Raw genomic sequence first — 21,841 nt, forward strand, 5'->3', positions numbered from 1 at the left:
TTAAAAAAAAATAAAAGCATGATTCCTGAAAGAAGACATTACTTCATTTAATGATACTCACTCCTTGCATGCCATCCTTCATTGCAGCCTTAATATCATCCTTCCTGGTTAAAGTGTCATAAATTTGTGTGAGAACAGAGCTATTCTCGCTTCTAGATCTGGGAGTGTATAATGCTGGCTCTGGAAGATCGCCCATAAATCGCAGTATAATCTTCCAAACAGTTAGCGATGCCTGAAATTAAAATAATAATTTCCACACAAAACATAATGAATGGACAAAATACTATTTTTGCTTAAACTTTCCAGGTTTCTCACATGCTGTACTAATACTCAAAGGAATAGTGAAGAAAATTACCTGTTGCTCAGAGAAATTATATACAGTACTTCCTATGTTATATTTATCAGATACATTTCTTTGTTACCTACAGTAAAAATGTATTGAACATATCACCAATTTTCTAAGAAAATATAGTTCTAAAGGTGCTATTGACATGAAATTCTCACCAGATGTTGGTAACAACCCATCCAATCCACACAGCCAAATAAAATAAACAAAGATGTCAATAAATTAAGCTATGTGTAATACTGAGAAATGACACAGGGCAATAGTATTGAACACATGAAGAAAGAGAGGTGCAAAAAGCTGTGGAAAGACATGACACCAATTGAAATCTATCAGTAATGAGAAAGCAATCCTGCCACTTAGTGAAAAATAATATCAGCTGGTTGAGCTGATGGCTTATAAATAGGTGTCTCATTACCAAGGTACCACACAAGAAACATCTCATGATGAGTAAAACCAGTGACCTGTTTCAAGATCTTCGCAACCTTATTGTTGCAAAACATACTGATGGCATTGCTTTCAGAAACATTTCTAAACTTCTGAAGGTTGCAATGAACACTATTGGGGCCATTGTCAGGAAGTGGAAAGATCATAATTTCACCATAAACTGGCCATGAGAAGGTGCTTTCTGTAAGACCTTTAATCAGCAGGTACAATTGCTTCAAAGAAAACAATAAGTAATGTACTCAAACTCAACTATATATATATATATATATATATATATATATATATATGTCATCCTGCGGTTGATGAGTGACATTCGAATAAGATGACGGTCATCCCAGTCAGTGGAGAGTCGTTTTTGCCCTCTGCCGGTCTGTAGCTTTGTTGTCCCCAATATCTGCTGCTTGACCTTGTTGTAATGGACTGCTGTCTTAGAAATTTTAAGGATGGAGGCAACATGATGCTCACTGTATCCCTCTGCTAGTAAAACCAGAATTGAGCCCTTCTTTTCCTCACTCAAGACTTTTCTTTTCAACTCCTTTGGCATGGTTAAAAGTTATTTTTTCATTCCTATGTACAATACAAAATAATGTTGTACCGTGTTAGCCATAAAAATAGATGTAAATACTTATGTCCCCACCAAAAAAATTGAAAAAAGTATTCAAGGAATGATACCTTTATTGGTTAACAAGAGAAATTATATTCGCAAGCTTTCAAGGCTCAGAAGGCCCCTTCATCAGGCTTTTGCTGAGAAGAGATGGCAACATTTGTATAAGAATTATACAAGGACATGAGGTGATGCTTGCTTGAGATAGGCCAAGGAAATCAAATTAAGGTTTTGATTATACATGTAGATGAGGTGGAAGTGTTCTATTAAACTTCTGAAGATCTACTTGTAGAGCAAGCATCATCTCATGTCCTTGTATAATTCTTATATAAATGTTGCCATCTTTTCTCAGTAATGCCTGATGAAGTGGTCTTCTGAGCCTTGAAAGCTTGCAAATATAATTTCTCTGGTTAGCCAATAAAGCTATCACTCCTTGAATACTTTTCTCAATTTTTTGGAGGGAAATAAGTATTTACATCTATTTTTTCATTCCTATTACTTTTGGGATATTACTAGCACTTGTTTTGTCATCCAGCTTGTCTTATTTGGAAGAGGATTGTGAACACCACAGCAGGGTTTTTTTTATACTTTCCTTCATTAAATAAGATTTGGTTCAGGTGATCACCTAATCAGAAGCACATTAAGTAGAATGAGTTGTACTCTGGTTGGAATTCAACTGACACTGGAATGGAATGGTGGTCAGACATATAGAGATGCTGATTTTTATAAAACTGTGCAGTAGTCTCTTAATATTTGCCAGAGATGTATATATACAGTAGATGGCAGCAGATTTTCTTCAAGAATGTCACTGTATATCTGCTGATTTCAGGTCTTTCTGTGGCTCTCCACAGGAGATCCTTGCTACCAATGCCATCAATATGTTTTGCAACAATAAGGTTGCGAAGGTATCGCGACAGCTCACTGGTTTTACCCATCATGAGATGTTTCTTGTGTGGCACCTTGATAATGCAACACCTTTTAATAGGCCATGTGTTGGACTGGCTGATATTATGTTTCACTAAGTAGCAGGATTGCTTTCTAATTACTGATATATTTCAGAATATATCTTGACTTTATTCATGTGTTCAATACTGTTTCCCTGTGTCATTTCTATGGTTTGAGTTCTTTTCCTGTGTGGACTGGATGGGTTATTACTGTTATCTGGTGAACATTTCATGCCATTAACAACTTTAGAAAAATATTTACTTAGAAAATTGGTGACGGTTATTATTATTTCTTATATAGCACCATTAATTCCATGGTGCTGTACATGAGACGGGGTTACATCAAAATACAAATATCACTTACAGTAAACAAAACTAACAATAACAGACTGGTACAGAGGGAAGAGGACCCTGCCCTTGCGGGCTTACATTCTACAGGATTATGGAGAAGGAGACAGTAGGTCGGGGGTTGCAGTAGCTCTGAAGGCTTTGAAGTGGCTGTGTACTCATTGCAGGTTGTAAGCTTTCAATACTTATTTCACCAGCTGTATTTGTCTCCTATCTGATACACCCCCATATTTTCTGTATTTTTCTTTAAATGTATGTATTTATAGTACATTGCATTCATCAACTATGTACTGCAATTGGGATTCAGACCCTTGGCTACGTTCCAATGATGAGCTTTTGGTGTGTTTTTGATGTAGATTTTCTGCACCATTTCTGCACCTACTAAGTAAATTATCTTACTTGCGTTTTTACTGCATTTTGTACATGCATTTTTATTGAGTTTTTGACACTACATTTTTGTCTCTGTTTGGTGTGTCATGCTTTAAATAAAGCTGATTTGTTTTTGATACTTCCTGGTATTTGTTTTTCACAAAACTTTATTGATTTACTTAGGTGCAGATTACATGAGTTTTTGATGTGTTTCAACAGTAGAAATGCACTCAAAATGTATGTGTTTTTTTACCTAGGGATTCGTTTGCTTCTGATGCCATTCTGTGGGGAAATTCCGCACTTAAACTCAGTGTAACTGTTCTGATCTGAAATACCCACTGCTGATCAGTTTACTCTGAGTCAAAACAAAGCACGGGGGCGGGAGTTTTCTATTAATCCCATCCACTTTGATGTAACTGTAAAACACGGTGTTTTTGATGCAGTAAAAATACGCAGAGTCAAAAACGTACCAAGATATGCAAGCTCGTAATCCAACGTCAAGGGTCCCCTCACGCTTGGGAGTCCTATCACTAAACTAATAGCAAAGCCACAAAAGAAGACTAATAGGCTGAGAACCAGACACTATGCATTACCTGCATGTGAACTGCGCCCTATACAGGCCTCTATTGTGCAAATGTATACTAAGCAGTCACCCCCTCCATGAATGGATAGATGGTGAGTGGCTGTCTATTTAGTATTTTGCACCTTTTTTGCAACATCTTTGCTATATGGGCTGGCTGCATCCTGTAGTGCATTTGTTCAAAGACCTGGGCAGGTAAGCGATGCTGCCTTTTTTCTGCTGCATTTTTCCCCTTCACATGTATGTGTCTCCAGTACGTGTAGCATCTGTTTTTACACATACCGGAGACACTTATCAACACATACCCATTTTAACTTTTTGTAAATATGCGTCTTATTAATTTCAGTTGGAAAACACACCCATAGTGCACATGGAGCTGTTTTATAACGTGGAAATAGAAACATGTCAATTCTTGAGGTGCTTCTGCTTAAAAAAAAGTTCTCTATTTGATGGAAAAAAGCCCCTTGGCTTGCACAGAAACCACAATGGAAAAAAAAACAAATAAAATAAACATTTAAGACTTTCTCTAACAATTAAAGGAATCTGTCACCCTTTTGAGCTTTTTGAGTTATGGGCATACAGGTTGTATATAGCTGAAATAGGTCATACCTGTATGCCTCCTGGATGCGGCCTTTTATAGCTTTGATCTTCAAGACTATTGGGCGTAGGCTGCCTGGAAAATAAGACTGCCTCCGGTCTTCATTATACAAGATTTCCCCTTCTCTTCAGACGTCCCTTTGACATCATGTGCGTGAACGGAAATCCCACGCCTGCGCATTCTGCCTGTCGTCTCTCCTCTGCACTGTTCCTCCCTTCCGTGGGCAATGATGAAAGAGGATGCGTCAGCTGACGCTTCCTCCTCCATCATTCTTTCTCAGAGACTGACATCTCAGCGCAGCGGTCGCGATGATGTCCCTACATGGCATACGCTGAGCAGAGATGTGCACTGGGGAACGAGGAGAAAAGGTAGTATTGTTTTCTTTTTTTTACATAACTAAGTACATTGCTGTGACCATAATACTCCATGGAGGACTATGGGTTGTGTATTACACTATATTGAGGACTATGTGATACATTATACTATATAAATACAAATACAACACTAGGAAATGTACTAAAGGGCTCAACTCACTGAACAATACAAAATAAATGGAATCTCATGCAAGAGCTATTAAGCACAACAGGAGATCAGAATAGAGTTTTTCCAAGCTCAAATATAATTTATTGAAATAATGATAAACAGAGCATAAATGCTAGTATAGGTTGCAGCAGACATAAACACAAAGTGATTGTACAGCACCTTAAAAAAAATTTTTTTTTTACATTTTTTTTGAAAAATATAGATATTTTTGTGCAGCATAAGCAGTTATTTCACAAATATAGAACACAATAGACAGCAGCCACCCAATTGAAGAAATATATATACCCAGAAAAAAGGGTGTTACATACAAACAATACCCAGGGTAGGATACCATCTATAAAGTGCATGAGTGCTCTGTGCTAATAAACCCAAAGGGCGTTAAATGTAAACTAAATGAGATGAAAACTGCCTATGCAAGATACAGAACTAAATATAAGGGCTGCGTTATAGAGTAACACTTACATGTAATGTGAATGCTGCTGTCAAACCTGCCGCCCCTACGAGCGTTACGCCGCAGCGTCCTCAGGATTGACAGATTGAAAGCTCTTTCTCGATTCTGTGGGTGGTGGTGCATGGCCGTTCTTAGTTGGTGGAGCGATTTGTCTGGTTAATTCCGATAACGAACGAGACTCCGGCATGCTAACTAGCTATGCGACCCCCCGCGGTCCGCGTCCAGCTTCTTAGAGGGACAAGTGGCGCTCAGCCACGCGAGATCGAGCAATAACAGGTCTGTGATGCCCTTAGATGTCCGGGGCTGCACGCGCACTACACTGAACGGACCAGCGTGTGTCTACCCTTCGCCGACAGGTGCGGGTAACCCGCTGAACCCCGTTCGTGATGGGGATCGGGGATTGCAATTCTTCCCCGTGAACGAGGAATTCCCAGTAAGTGCGGGTCATAAGCTCGCGTTGATTAAGTCCCTGCCCTTTGTACATACCGCCTGTCGCTACTACCGATTGGATGGTTTAGTGAGGTCCTTGGATCGGCCCCGCCGGGGTCCGCCAAGACCCTGGCGGAGAGCCGAGAAGACGATCGAAATTGACTATCTAGAGGAAGTAAAAGTCGTAACAAGGAAGCTACGGCGTAACGCGCGTAGGGGCGGCAGGTTTGACAGCAGCATTCACATTACATGTAAGTGTTACTCTATAACGCAGCCCTTATATTTAGTTCTGTATCTTGCATAGGCAGTTTTCATCTCATTTAGTTTACATTTAACACCCTTTGGGTTTATTAGCACAGAGCACTCATGCACTTTATAGATGGTATCCTACCCTGGGTATTGTTTGTATGTAACACCCTTTTTTCTGGGTATATATATTTCTTCAATTGGGTGGCTGCTGTCTATTGTGTTCTATATTTGTGAAATAACTGCTTATGCTGCACAAAAATATCTATGTTTTTCAAAAAAAATTTTTTTAAGGTGCTGTACAATCACTTTGTGTTTATGTCTGCTGCAACCTATACTAGCATTTATGCTCTGTTTATCATTATTTCAATAAATTATATTTGAGCTTGGAAAAACTCTATTCTGATCTCCTGTTGTGCTTAATAGCTCTTGCATGAGATTCCATTTATTTTGTATTATACTATATGGATGACTATGTGGAGTGCATTATACTGTATGGAGGACTGTGGTGCCAATTATACTATATGGTGGACTATCGTGTGCATTATACTATATAGAGTACTATAAGGGGTACATTATACTGTATGGAGGACTATGGAAGGGCCTTATAATGTAGAGAGGATTATGGTGAGTGCATTATACTGTATTAAGGACTAACATAAGGGCCTTATACTGTACAGAGGATTATGGTGAGTGCATTATACTGTATGGAGGACTACGGGAAGGGCCTTATACTGTACGGAGGATAATGGTGAGTGCATTATACTGTTTGGAGGACTATGGAGAGTGAATTATACTATATGGAGGACTATGGGGAGTGCAGTATGCTACATGGAGGACTATGCTGAGTGCATTATACTGCATGGAGGACTATGGGGAGTACATCATACAATATGGAGGAGTGCATTATGCTATATGGATAACTATGGACAGTGCATTATACTATATAGAGGACTATGGGGAATGCATTCTACTATATGGAGCACTATGGGGAGTGAGTTATACTATATGGTGGACTATGGGGAGAACATCATACTAGATGCAGAACTATGGATAGTATGTTATACTATATAGAGGACTATGGGGAGTGCATAATAGTATATGGAGGACTATGGGGAATGCAGTATACTATATGGAGGACTATGGGGCCCATTATACTATATGGAGGGCAATGTGGGGGCTATTATAATAATATTTTAAGGGCTATGTGTGAATCATTATATTATCTGGAAAGCTATGTGGGGGCCATTCTAATATTTGGTGGGCTATGTGGGAGATTTTAGATTTTATGGAGGGCTATATGGCGGTTATTATGCTGTATGCATGCAATTATACAGTGTGAAGGTTTGTGTGGGGTCCATCATAATGTCTGGAGGCCATTATACTGTTTGGAGGGCTAGTTGGAGCCATTATACAGTGTGGAGAGGTGTGGGGGCAATTATACTGTATATAGGCCCAGTATACTGAAAGGATGGCTGTGGGGGGGGGTCACAGTTGGCAAATCATACTGTGTTGGGGTCACCATACTCTGCCAGGGGAGTTGAGGTGGGGTACAGTAGGGACATCAGACTGTGCGTGTGGAGGGTACTGTGGAGGAATTCACTGTGAGGGTATCCTACAGTATTTGTGTGGCACTTTTGTTGGCATCAAACTTTATGGTTATAATGAAAGGGGAATCTACGGCTTCAGTACATTGTGAGATATGCTTTTCTGTGACTTGTCTATCTTTACAATTACTTTGCGGTGCATCTATCCCAGCTTCATCATATTTTCTTGTTATAATTTAAGTTTTATATTAGGTGACAAACTTGGTTTTGCACGTGTTTTTTTTTTTTGTTTATTTTTGTGAGGAGAGGTGAATGGAATTATAATTGGTTTTACAACTATAGAGATTGCTGTATAAATAAGGCTATGTTCCCACTGAGTTTTTGGTGGGATTTTGATGTTGCAGATATTCTGCACCATTTCTGCACCCATTAAGTAAAATAGGTTACTTTTATTTTTTCGAAAATGTGCAGCATCAAAAACTCACCAGGTACTCATAGCCTGAGACAAACATTTAAAAATCAACACATATTTAATATAAAATTGACAACCGTACTATAACATCACCATGGTCTTCATGATACAAAAGTGGTTGGTGCAATGTCTTCCTTATGTGGGTATCTGTAGCTGATCCTTGAAAGTAGGTAGCTGCGAACTTCGGAAAAGTGAATTCAGACAGGTGATCCATCTCTTTCTCTAACTCTAAAGGGAGTGTGTCCAGGTCTATTTCATCTAAAGATTGTGAATCCAAGTCCTAGTGGAAAAATATTGCTTTTTTTAGTAATATGTTTTCATTCAATTTATTTTATGCCAATAAACACATTTATAGAATATAAAATCCAAATGATTCACGCTGACATTTACCATGAGAGGTAAAAACCCAAACACTTGCTCCACCATTGCCAGGTTTTCCTTCTCTTGCTGTTGTAGAAGCTCTTTCTGCACCAAATTCCTTTGCTTTTGCATTGCTATGTCTTGCTGGTTTAATAAATCCTGTGGTAAATAAAAAAAAAAAATTGAAGATAAATTGACTATTTTTTTTAATACCCCCTTTTTTCTTTTTTTTAAAAAGGAAAAACATTTTACACAAATTGTTCCCAAATCTGTTATCCATTTTTCTTTAAGGTTTTAGCTTCTTCATCGGATATTTTGGATACTGCACAAACGCCAGAATGTTTAAGCAGCATGTTGGGCAGCACGGTGGCTCAGTGGTTAGCGCTACAGCCTTGCGCTGGGGTCTTGGGTTTGAATCCCACAAAGGACAACATCTGCATGGAGTTTGCATGTTCTCCCTGTGTTTGCGTGGGTTTCCTCCCACATTACAAAGACATACTGATAGGGATTTTAGATTGTGAGCCCCCTCGGGGACAGTGATGACAATGTGTGCAAACTGTAAAGCGCTGCAGAATATGTTAGCGCTATATAAAAATAAAGATTATTATTAAGCTAGAGGCTACACTTAGACAGCAGCCCTAAGAATAGTGGTGTGTGTCAAAAAAATATCTCTGCATCGTGTTATGCAACTATTTTGGAGCTGTGATTTTGCTCTAAAAAAACAAATGACCAGAATGAAGTGCAGTTGCATGTGATTCACTTTCAAGACTATGGCGGAGTCCCGTGAGATTTTAGACTAGCGACAAAAGGTTCAGCTCATTTTTAAACACTTGTGCCTCGTTGTCACAGGAGGTTGCACATCATATGCGATGTCACAATGAGACACTACGATTTCAGGGTCGCGTGACATATGAAATCCCTTAGTAAACATTTAGTCATACTTACACTCTTTCTCATCCTCCGGTACCTATTACGAGCCAGCATAACCCTGGTGTAAGTCTGAAGAACAAGAATAGCTGTCTTCTCCTGTGCAAGGCGTTTTCTTAGTAGATAACCTCTGCATTTGGCCTGTAGTTTGGAAATGATAGCTTGAGATTTCTGATACTGGAGGCGTACATGCCTACTTCTTATAAGTGCTTGCAGTCTTTGGAAACCATGTTGCATCTGAAACAGAAGGGTTGGAACTTTAGAAGAAGTGACCAGTACAATGAGCTAAAATCTTTAATTCGTCAATGATAAGAAATGCCATGCAAGGAAAGAATAATACCTTGAGGTAGGACTTCCTATCATGGTAACCTCTCCATGCACTTTGAATCTTCACAGCAGACTTTTTCTGCTTAAGAAACAGTTTCCTGCAAAGTAGGAAGACACTTTAAAAATCAAGTAAACAACTGCAGCATTATTGAAGAATTAAACAAATAACACATTAAAAATATTTTGGAATAAAAAAGAATCAACAATCAAGAAAAAAATTTCGAAAAATGTATGGAGGACATAAGACAGACGTAAGAAATGTAATGGTAACTTTACACTTGACATTGCAGTCAGTTCAACAAGCTATATAGACATGCACACTCAATTTAACTCTGCAAGGGAAGAATGGGGCTTATCTCCTGGGAAAACAAAATGATGAATGTAAAAGGAAGTATCCTGACAAGAAAAAATAAATTATAAATATATATATATATATATATATATATATATATATATATATATACACAGTTGTGGCCAAAAGTATTGACACCCCTGCAATTTTGTCAGATAATACTCAGTTTCTTCCTGAAAATGATTGCAAACACAAACTCTTTGCTATTATTATCTTCATTTAATTTGTCTTAAATGAAAAAACACAAAAAGAATTGTCCTAAAGCCAAATTGGATATAATTCCACACCAAACATAAAAAAGAGGGTGGACAAAAGTATTGGCACTGTTCGAAAAATCATGTGATGCTTCACAAATTTGTGTAATTAACAGCACCTGTAACTTATCTGTGGCACCTAACAGGTGTTGGCAATAACTAAATCACACTTGCAGCCAGTTGACATGGATTAAAGTTGACTCAACCTTTGTCCTGTGTCCTTGTGTGAACCACATTGAGCATGGAGAAAAGAAAGAAGACCAAAGAACTGTCTGAGGACTTGAGAAACCAAATTGTGAGGAAGCATGAGCAATCTCAAGGCTACAAGTCCATCTCCAAAGACCTGAATGTTCCTGTGTCTACCGTGCGCAGTGTCATCAAGAAGTTTAAAGCCCATGGCACTGTGGCTAACCTCCCTAGATGTGGACAGAAAAGAAAAATTGACAAGAGATTTCAATGCAAGATTGTGAGGATGTTGGATAAAGAACCTCGACTAACATCCAAACAAGTTCAAGTTGCCCTGCAGTCTGAGGGTACAACAGTGTCAACCCGTACTATCGGTCGGCGTCTGAATGAAAAGGGACTGTATGGTAGGAGACCCAGGAAGACCCTACTTCTTACCTCGAGACATAAAAAAGCCAGGCTGGAGTTTGCCAAAACTTACCTGAAAAAGCCTAAAACGTTTTGGAAGAATGTTCTCTGGTCAGATGAGACAAAAGTAGAGCTTTTTGGGCAAAGGCATCAACAGAGTTTACATGAGAAAAAAAGAGGCATTCAAAGAAAAGAACACGGTCCCTACAGTCAAACATGGCGGAGGTTCCCTGATGTTTTGGGGTTGCTTTGCTGCCTCTGGCACTGGACTGCTTGACCGTGAGCATGGCCTTATGAAGTCTGAAGACTACCAACAAATTTTGCAGCATAATGTAGGGCCCAGTGTGAGAAAGCTGGGTCTCCCTCAGAGGTCATGGGTCTTCCAGCAGGAAAATGACCCAAAACACACTTCAAAAAGCACTAGAAAATGGTTTGAGAGAAAGCACTGGAGACTTTTAAGGTGGCCAGCAATGAGTCCAGACCTGAATCCCATAGAACACCTGTGGAGAGATCTAAAAATGGCAGTTTGGAGAAGGCACCCTTCTACTATCAGGGACCTGGAGCAGTTTGCCAAAGAAGAATGGTCTAAAATTCCAGCAGAGCATTGTAAGAAACTCATTGATGGTTACCGGAAGCGGTTGGTCGCAGTTATTTTGGCTAAAGGTTGTGCAACCAAGTATTAGTCTGAGGGTGCCAATACTTTTGTCTGGCGCATTTTTGGAGTTTTGTGTGAAATGATCAATGTTTTGCTTTATGCTTCATTCTCTTTTGTGTTTTTTCATTTAAGACAAATTAAATGAAGATAATAATACCAAAGAATTTGTGTTTGCAATCATTTTCAGGAAGAAACTGAGTATTATCTGACAGAATTGCAGGGGTGTCAATACTTTTGGACACAACTGTATATATATACATACATACACACACACCATAATTTTCGTATTATAAGACGCAATTTTTCCTCCCCAGTTGAATTGGGGAAAATGGGGGTGCGTCTTAGAATGCGGATATACCTTACAAACCGTGGTGGAGCAGGGTCCCAGGGTCGCTGCTGGAGGAGGAAAGAGAGGCGCGTTGCTGCAGGCCGCAGGCTGGGGTGTTCCAATGTGTGCTGCTGCAAGTGAAAATGGCTGCGGTGCTCTGTGGTGCGGGGGGCTCCCACCTGCATTTTGTGAAAGCCCGGAGCCCCCTGCATATCCATTACTGCGATGTGGTGGCCTCTGGAAAAATGGCCGCCTGGAGTGGTGCATGCTCAGATTGAGTACTTAGCAGCGAGATCTTGTCCCGAGATCCCGAAAGACGAGATCTCGGCACCCGAGAGCTTGTTGCCGAGATCTCAATCTGAGCATGCGCTGCCCTGACAGCCATTTTTCCGGAGGCCATGGCATCGCAGTAATGGATATGCGGGCGGGCTCCGGGCTTTCACAAAATGCTGGCGGAGCCCCCCGCACCACAGAGCCATTTTCACCCGCAGTGGAACTCCCCCTCATCCCAGCCTGCGGCCTGCAGCAACGCGCCATTCGTGCCACCACCAGCAGCGACCCTGGAACCCCGCTTCACCGCAGCCACCACCCCCGGTAAGCAATAAGACGCATGGATTATAAGAGGCACCACCATTTTATTAAAAAAGTTTTTTTTCCTATTTTTCTCCTCAAAATATTGGGTGCGTTTTATAATGTGCAAAATACGGTGTATATACACTCACTGGCCACTTTATTAGGTACACCTGTCCAACTGTGTGTTAAGACTTAATTTCTAATCAGCCAATCACATGGCGGCAACTCAGTGCATTTAGGCATGTAGACATGGTCAAGACAATCTCCTGCAGTTCAAACCGAGCATCAGTATGGGGAAGAAAGGTGATTTGAGTGCCTTTGAACGTGGCATGATTGTTGGTGCCAGAAGGGCTGGTCTGAGAATCTCAGAAACTGCTGATCTACTGGGATTTTCACGCACAACCATCTCTAGGGTTTACAGAGAATGGTCCGAAAAAGAAAAAAAATCCAGGGAGCGGCAGTTCTGTGGCCGGAAATGCCATGTTGATGCCAGAGGTCAGAGGAGAATGGGCAGACTGGTTCGAGCTGATAGAAAGGCAACAGTGACTCAAATTGCCACCCGTTACAACCAAGGTGGCCAGAAGAGCATCTGTGAACGCACAGTGCGTCGAACTTTGAGGCAGATGGGCTACAGCAGCAGAAGACCACACTGGGTACCACTCCTCTCAGCTAAGAACAGGAAACTGAGGCTACAATTTGCACAAGCTCATCGAAATTGGACAGTAGAAGATTGGAAAAACGTTGCCTGGTCTGATGAGTCTCGATTTCTGCTGCGACATTCGGATGGTAGGGTCAGAATTTGGCGTAAACAACATGAAAGCATGGATCCATCCTGCCTTGTATCAACGGTTCAGGCTGGTGGTGGTGGTGTCATGGTGTGGGGAATTTTTTCTGGGCACTCTTTGGGCCCCTTGGTACCAATTGAGCATCGTTGCAACGCCACAGCCTACCTGAGTATTGTTGCTGACCATGTCCATCCCTTTATGACCACAATGTACCCAACATCTGATGGCTACTTTCAGCAGGATAATGCGCCATGTCCTAAAGCTCGAATCATCTCAGATTGGTTTCTTGAACATGACAATGAGTTTACTGTACTCAAATGGCCTCCTCAGTCACCAGATCTCAATCCAATAGAGCATCTTTGGGATGTGGTGGAACGGGAGATTCGCATCAGGGATGTGCAGCCGACAAATCTGCGCCAACTGTGTGATGCCATCATGTCAATATGGTCCAAAATCTCTGAGGAATGCTTCCAGCACCTTGTTGAATCTCTGCCACGAAGAATTGAGGCAGTTCTGAAGGCAAAAGGGGGTCCAACCCCTTACTAGCATGGTGTACCTAATAAAGTGGCCAGTGAGTGTATATACTGTATATATCCCCTCTGTCACTTATTCCCCCACAAAAAAGTATGTCCTTATCATCCCCTCATGTATATAATAATGTCCCCACGCTTTGGAATGTCCCCTCATACCCTGATATAATATGCCCAGGATAAATCTTGTCCAGGCATTTCAACGAAGGTGAACAATTGTCCATCTGTTGTCTGTGGCCATATACTGACATGGTTAATTACCATGTCAGGAGATAACCACAGACTGCTAGAACAAAGTTTCAAAGCGACCCTTTGTCCTGGTAGCAGCCAACACCTGCAGGGCTCTGGGCGTTCACAGGGATGCAATCATATGGTTGTGAACGCACAGCATGTCAAAGCGCCCTGCCTGGGTGTGAGCAGGAACTCATGTGCCAGGCACTCGTGCCCTGCGAGTTTACATGCAGGGGGTGGGAGCGCACGGAAGCACGACCCACCGAGTTTAAATATCCAGTGGGAGCAGCACTCACTTTCTTCTCTCGGCCCCCTGCCTTAGGCCACATGCACACATTCAGTATTTGGGGAGTTTTTTTACCCCGGTATTTGTAATCCAAAACCAGAAGTGGGTGAAAAATGCAGAATGTTTCTATTATACTTTTCTTCTCGCCGCTCCACTCCTGGTTTTGGCTTACAAATGCTGGGGTAAAAAACTCATCAAATACTCAATGTGTGCATGTGGCCTTAGGCCCACATTCACAGCCCCCACCGTCTGTGTCTCCTTCCTCTGTAGCCTTCCTAGTCTTGAGCTCTGCTCTCCGCGCTGGTCTCCTGTTCTTCTCCCACACTGTACTCTCTCTTCTCACCACAGCACTGCTGTCATAGACCCTCGGCGTCCCCTACCTCTCTGTCCTACGTGTCCTCAGCATGATCTGCTCTTCCGTTTCTCTTCTCACATAAAGTGCCCTCTTTGTGTGCCCACAATCAGTACCCTCCCTCACCACTCTCAAGCAGCTTCTCTCTCTTCCCCTAACAAGAATCACCCAGGATCCTCTTCCCACTATCAAGGAACCAGCAGCCTCTTGTTCATATTCGGCTAAGTATCACTATTATTATTAACCCCTTAATCTCTGTAGGGATAGCAAGAGGTAGGCGGATGGGCTGTAATTATCATGTGTGTGGTTTTAAGGTAACGTGGGTGGGAAATATAAATGGATAATTGTGGGTTTAATTGTATATTAGTATTGTGTGATATTATTGTATATGGTGTTAGTATAGTAATTTAATAGGATAATAACTGTAGACTTGTGTGTAATAAATATTCTTTATTGATACACGGGTTTGTCTCAGTTAATCTCCATTCTTATATTATACTAGATGGAGGCCCAATGCCATCGCATCGGGAGGGCGGTAATGTCACGATGGGGGCAGGCTTTGCAGCGTTGAGAATCTCTCCCCCCATGTGCTTACCCACCTATCCACTCTCTCTATCCCCATGTGCTCACTTCTCCCGTCTGTGCTCTCTTCTTTGACCTGTCTACCCCATGTGCTATCCCCCTTGTCTGCTGTCTCACCTTCCTGTGCTGTGTTCTCCCCTCATGTGCTGTCCCATTTGAGCTGTCTCCCCCGGTGCTGTCTCTCTCACCCCTGTGCTCTTTCTTTCTCCCCCATCTGCTGTCTTTTCCTCTCATGTCATCTCTTCTTTGACGTGTGTACCCCAGACCGCCGCCATCTTTGTGCAGACAGATAGCGGTGGTCACATTAAAACTACGCATGCGCTCCTCCCGTACAAAGATGGCGACGGTCAGTGAATCATTCGGCTGATCCCGGCGGCGTGTTCGCGACGGTGTTCCGCTGGTGGTACCGCACTAGAGGCTGTGTACGGCGTATACAGTGTGTGTGGTGCGTACGGCATATACAGAGTGTGTGTGGTGCATACGGTGTACACAGTGTGTGTGCTTGGTGCGTATGGCATATACAGTGTGTTTGTGTATGTGTGTGTGGTGCGTACGGAGTATACAGTGTGTGTGTGGTGCGTATGGCATATACAGAGTGTATGTGTGGAGCGTACGGCATATACAGTGTGTGTATGTGTGTGTTGCGACAGTGTTCTGCTGGTGGTACCGCGCAAGAGGCTGGTACCACCAGCAGTTTCCATATTGAGACACCCATCACTTGGGTGTCCCAATATGGCAGTCGGTGAACTTCCGCCGTTTGGAATTCTGGGATCCGGACACATCTGGACAGAACAGGATGTGAAGACATTACAAGGTTAGTATATATTAAGATAGTAAAGGAACCAGAGAACATTAAGGCGTGAGGTGTTAGCCAGATATTGGTTATTGATAGTCACGCCTGACAATAATTAATATATGGAATAACCAATGGAGTATATAAATATAAAATACGTGATCCTTCTATTCCGTGCCATCATGTGTCATAGTAGACTTGAGAGGCCGCTATAAACATAAGAGGGTCATCCTTTCTCTACAAAATTGGCATGTCTCGTCAATTTTAATATGTATGGGGACCTTTCAGATGGGCGTTCTAATGTGATAAATCTTACCAATTATTTACTGAGTAATCATAATGCATATATTACTCATTACTCATGCAAAGTATCTGCAAGAAAATTGGTTAGTGTACTAATATAGATTGCAATAACATCAACTAAATACTCTACAGTACAGGATGAGCATAAATACTGAACCTGTGTCAGGGCATGCTTCATATTAAGCTTATGTGCTAGCAAAATTGCCACAATTCCACTGGATTTCAGGTACTGGCTTAGATAAAGTCTGCATTAATGACACACTTTCAGTGAGGGAATGTAGGCTTGGCCAATACCCATCTAAGAGCACATCACACAAAAATTACACCAAAATAGTTTACCTGTCTTTAAATCCCCTCAGCACTCTTTGTATGAGAATAGCGCTGGATGTAATTTTGATGTCACGTTCCACCTCTAGTTTTGTATCATGTTGATCCTAGACAAAGAACAGCAATAGAAAGCTACTTTAGTTCCTTTCCTATACGGTGACATATGTGCACAAAAGCAGAACAGAAATCTGTATATACCGTGTGTTACATCATTATAATGCAAATTTGTACCGGAGATAGATTACAGCTTTACGCTGACCATTTCTTAACCAGCTTAATACTGGACCATTTTCTCCTTTTCTTTACATGACAGGCCTCTTTCTTTTTTTACTTTGAGCACAGGCAGGTTTTAAGACCTTTACATTTTTTTCCTTCAGACATTTAAATAATGATTGCTTATTTTTTTAATTCTTGATGTCATTTTTAAGTCAATTTTATATAGTTTTTTTCCCCAACACTGGGCAAAAGTCTAAACAAAAAGAAGGAAATGTGTCTATTTTTCACATTTTTTTTATTTTTCTTTGTCAAAAAAAGGACCACTGAAATACATTTTCAATTGTGTTCCCCCTTCCATAGACATTGTTTCTGTATCAGACATACATTTTTTTTTTGTTTTAAGACTTTTTGTGAACAGTGCCAGATACAGCAATTTGGGATGTCAGTGGCTTTTGGTTCTCATTTTGTTTCATCTATGGTAATTATTTATTTTTTCTTACGTGGTACATTTTATATTAGTTTTTTTACTTCACACGTTTTGACCGCAGTAAAGTCATAAAAAGACCATTGGGGGGAATTTCAACATATAAATGTATTCTTATTATTGCTGATTACTGGGGTTGGGATATTGAGTACAGCTCAAAGGCATATTCAGTTGAATGGACTCCAAAGCTGATCTGGGTCTGCTGAGATCCAACAGTTCCTCTCAACAATTGGCAATCATATTGTCAATACAACGAGTGGAGGAAGCAATGTTTCTGCTTCCTACTCTATATACACAACTCTGTGTATACAGTGATTAGGAAAATAAAATATCATGCAAAGAAGTCTGCCAGTAGTTTTATATAATATCTTACCTTCAAGAAAAGCTTTGTCTTTCCTACTTTCCAGTCTTCATCTTTTCCTATGACTGCCCTAATAATATCCATGCAGCATTCAAGATGATCCAACTAAAACAGAAAGAAATTATAGACTTTAACAGAATCCATGTGATAACTTTCAATAAACTGCTGAGGCTGGGCTATTCTTTTCTCTCAGTATTTACACTGTGTTCCAAATTATTATGCAAATGATATTTTTCTCTGATTTTCCTAAATAGTCGGTACAAATGACAGTCAGTCTAATAAAAGTCATCACCGGTTAGAGTATACATCAAATTTTATTGAAGAAACTTCCCGATAATAACAGTATAATCTCCAAAATGAATAAAAACTCAAATTGCACTGTTCCAAATTATTAGGCACAGTAGAATTTCTAAACATTTGATATGTTTTAAACAACTGAAAATGCTCATTTGTGGAATTTGCAGCATTAGGAGGTCACATTCACTGAGCAAAAAGGATATTTTGGAGTTAAATAGCTTAACAGGCCAAGTTACATGTTAACATAGGAACCCTTCTTTGACATCACCTTCACAATTCTTGCATCCATTGAACTTGTGAGTTTTTGGAGAGTTTCTGCTTGTATTTCTTTGCATGAAGTCAGAATAGCCTCCCAGAGCTGCTGTTTTGATGTGAACTGCCTCCCACCCTCATAGATCTTTTGCTTGATGATACTCCAAAGGTTCTCTATAGGGTTGAGGTCAGGGGAAGATGGTGGACACGCCATGAGTTTATCTCCTTTTATGCCTATAGCGGTCAATGACTCAGAGGTATTCTTTGCAGCCTGAGATGGTGCATTGTCATGCATGAAGATGATTTTGCTCCTGAAGGCACATTTCTGCTTTTTATACCATGGAAGACAGCTGTCAGTCAGAAACTCTATATAATTTGCAGAGGTCATTTTCACACCTTCAGGAACCTTAAAGGGCCCTACCAGCTGTTTCCCCATGATTCCGGCCCAAACATGACTCCTCCACCTCCTTGCTGACGTCGCAGCCTTGTTGGGACATAGTGGCCATCCGCCAACCATCCACTACTCCATCCATCTGGACCATCCAGGGTTGCTCGACACTCATCAGTAAACAAGACTGTTTGAAAATTAGTCTTCATGTATGTCTGTGCCCACTGCAACCATTTCTGCTTGTGAACACTGTTTAGGGGTGGCCGAATAGTAGATTTATGCACCACAGCAAGCCTCTGAAGGATCCTACACCTTGAGGTTCGAGGGACTCCAGAGGCACCAGCAGCTTTAAATATCTGTTTGCTGGTTTGTAATGGCTTTTTATCAGCCGCTCTCTTAATTCAATGAACTTGCCTGGCAGAAACCTTCTTCATTCTGCCTTTATTAGCACAAAAATGTCTGTGCTCAGAATCAACCACAAATCTCTCAACAGTACAATGATCACGTTTAAGTTTTTGGGAAATATCTAATGTTTTCATCTCTTGACCAAGGCATTGCACTATTTGATGCTTTTCAGCAGCAGAGAGATCCTTTTTATTTCCTAAATTCCTTGAAACCTGTGCCCTGCTTAATAATGTGGAACATCATTCTTAAGTAGCTTTCCTTTAGTTGAGCTCACCTGGTAAACTAATTATCACAGGCATTTGAGATTGGTTTCAGTGATCCAAAGAGCCCTGATACACAATACCATCTATGAGTTTATTTGATAAACAAAAAATTACATCTTTATGACACTTAAATCCAATTTGCATAATAATTTGGAACACAGTGTAGTAATGTGTGTGCATAATGGTGTCACACTGGAAATTCTGATCTAACTAATTAGATTTTCATACATTGAGGCCACATATAGAATCATAGAATCATAGAATCGTAGAGTTGGAAGGGACCTCCTGGGCCATCTGGTCCAACCCCCTGCTCAAAGCAGGATTCGCTAAATCATCCCAGTCAGATGTCTGTCCAGCCTCTGTTTGAAGACTTCCATTGAAGGAGAACTCACCACTTCTCGTGGCAGCCTGTTCCACTCATTGATCACTCTAACTGTCAAAAAGTTTTTTCTAATATCTAATCTGTGTCTCCTCCCATTCAGTTTCATCCCATTGCTTCTAGTCTTTCCTTGTGCAAATGAGAATAAAGTTGATCCTTCTACAATGTGACAGCCCTTTAGATATTTGTAGACAGCAATTAAGTCTCCTCTCAGTCTTCTCTTTAGCAAACTAAACATTCCCAAATCCTGCAACCTTTCCTCATAAGACAGGGTTTGCAGACCGGTCACCATTCTGGTCGCTCTTTTCTGAACTTGCTCCAGTTTGTTGATGTCTTTTTTAAAATGTGGTGCCCAAAACTGGACACAATATTCCAGATGAGGTCTGACCAAAGAGGAGTAGAGGGAAATAATGACTTCACGTGATCTAGACTGTATGCTTTTGTTAATACATCCTAGAACTGCATTTGCCTTTTTTGCTGCTGCATCACACTGTTGACTCATATTCAGTCTGTGATCTATTAGTATACCCAAGTCTTTTTCACATGTGCTGTCACTTAGCCCTATTCCTCCCATTCTATATATGCTTTTTTCATTTTTATTGCCCAGATGTAGTACTTTGCATTTCTCCCTGTTAAAAACCATTCTGTTAGTTACTGCCCACTTCTCCAGTTTATTTAAATCTTTTTGAATCCTCTCTCTCTCTTCTCTAGTATTAGCTATCCCTCCTAGCTTTGTGTCATCAGCAAATTTAATCAGTTTACCCTCAATTCCTTCATCTAAATCGTTGATAAAGATGTTGAACAATACAGGGCCCAGGACAGAGCCCTGTGGTACCCCACTTGAGACATTCTTCCAACTGGATGTGCAGCCATTTACGACCACTCTTTGGGTCCGATCACTAAGCCAGCTATGAATCCACCTAACAGTTGCCTTGTCCATTCCATACTTAGTCATTTTTTCAATAAGGATTGTATGAGAGACTTTGTCAAATGCTTTGCTGAAGTCAAGATATACTATATCTACAGCATTTCCTTGATCCACCCAATCAGTGATACCGTCATAGAAGGAAATTAAGTTAGTCTGACATGACTTATTAGTTACAAACCCATGCTGACTCTGTTTGATCACTTCATTCTTATCCAGGTATTGACTTACATGTTGTTTAATAATTTGTTCAAAGATCTTTCCTGGTATAGAAGTCAGACTCACCGGCCTATAGTTGCCTGGGTCCACCTTCTTCCCCTTTTTGAAGATAGGAACAACATTAGCTCTTCTCCAGTCTTCTGGCACTTCTCCTGTTCTCCAAGAATTTTCAAAGATTATGGAGAGTGGTTCAGAAATTTCTTCTGCTATCTCCTTCAGTACTCTGGGGTGTAATTCATCTGGACCTGGAGACTTGAATTCATTTAGGTTAGCTAAGTGTTTCCTCACTATCTTTCTGTTTATAGATATCCTGGATTCTTCTATTCCCTTAATAGGACAGTGAATAACAGTTGATGTTACATTTCCTTTCTGAGAGAAAACAGATGCAAAATAGGAATTTAAAAGTTCAGCCTTCTCAACATCCTGTCTTACCATTTCATCATTTTCATCCTGTAAAAATCCTATAGCATCTTTGACTTTTCTTTTACTTTTGACATATCCCCAAAATCCTTTATTATTGTTTTTGACATCTCTTGCAAGCCTCAATTCATTTTCAGCTTTAGCTAATCTGATTTGTGCCCTGCAGATTTTGCAGACAGCATTATATTCTTCTTTAGATATGCCTCCCTCTTTCCATTTTATAAACATTTTTTTCTTCCTTTTTAGCATGTGCTTAAGTTCTGTGTTCACCCATCCTGGTTTCCTTAAATGCTTCCTATTCTTCCCTCTTTTCGGAATTGTTAACAACTGTGCTTTGAGAATTTCATTTTTCAAGATTTCCCATCCTTCCTGGACATTTTTGTCTTTAAGGATATCCAGCCATTGGATCCCTCCAATTATCTTTCTGAATCCCTTAAAATCTGCCTTTCTGAAATCTAACCTTGACGTCTGAGTCTTCACAGGTCTTCCGCCTCTAGTTATCCAAAATTCTAAAATAGCATGGTCGCTACCTCCTAGGGTTCCAGCCACTTTTACCTCCTCAACCATTTCCTCCCTGTTTATAAGGATTAGATCCAAGGTAGCAGTTCCCCTTGTTTTCTCCCCTACCTTTTGGAAGATAAAGTTGTCAGCAAGAGAGGATAAGAATTTCCTTGACCTGTTAGTTTTGCCTGAGAGAGATTCCCAACAAATGTCTGGATAGTTGAAATCTCCCATGACAACTATGTCATATTTTT

General features: G+C 40.6%; 1 protein-coding gene across 1 annotated transcript in view; it reads right to left on the reverse strand.

Annotated features, from left to right (window-relative positions):
* MYO7B (myosin VIIB) overlaps positions 1 to 21,841 on the reverse strand; it is a 271,725-nt gene that overhangs the window by 123,309 nt on the left and 126,575 nt on the right. The window contains exons 18-24 of the mRNA XM_073581166.1: positions 17,551 to 17,643; positions 16,490 to 16,584; positions 9,549 to 9,633; positions 9,227 to 9,445; positions 8,312 to 8,440; positions 8,004 to 8,201; positions 62 to 232 (exon numbers count right to left, since the gene is read on the reverse strand). Of these exons, the coding sequence (XP_073437267.1) occupies positions 62 to 232; positions 8,004 to 8,201; positions 8,312 to 8,440; positions 9,227 to 9,445; positions 9,549 to 9,633; positions 16,490 to 16,584; positions 17,551 to 17,643 (990 nt within the window). The remainder of the gene's footprint in view (positions 1 to 61; positions 233 to 8,003; positions 8,202 to 8,311; positions 8,441 to 9,226; positions 9,446 to 9,548; positions 9,634 to 16,489; positions 16,585 to 17,550; positions 17,644 to 21,841) is intronic.

Source organism: Dendrobates tinctorius, unplaced genomic scaffold (genome assembly GCF_039654945.1).
Source record: "Dendrobates tinctorius isolate UK_male_01 unplaced genomic scaffold, ASM3965494v1 ptg000069l, whole genome shotgun sequence".
Classification (NCBI taxonomy): domain Eukaryota; kingdom Metazoa; phylum Chordata; class Amphibia; order Anura; family Dendrobatidae; genus Dendrobates; species Dendrobates tinctorius.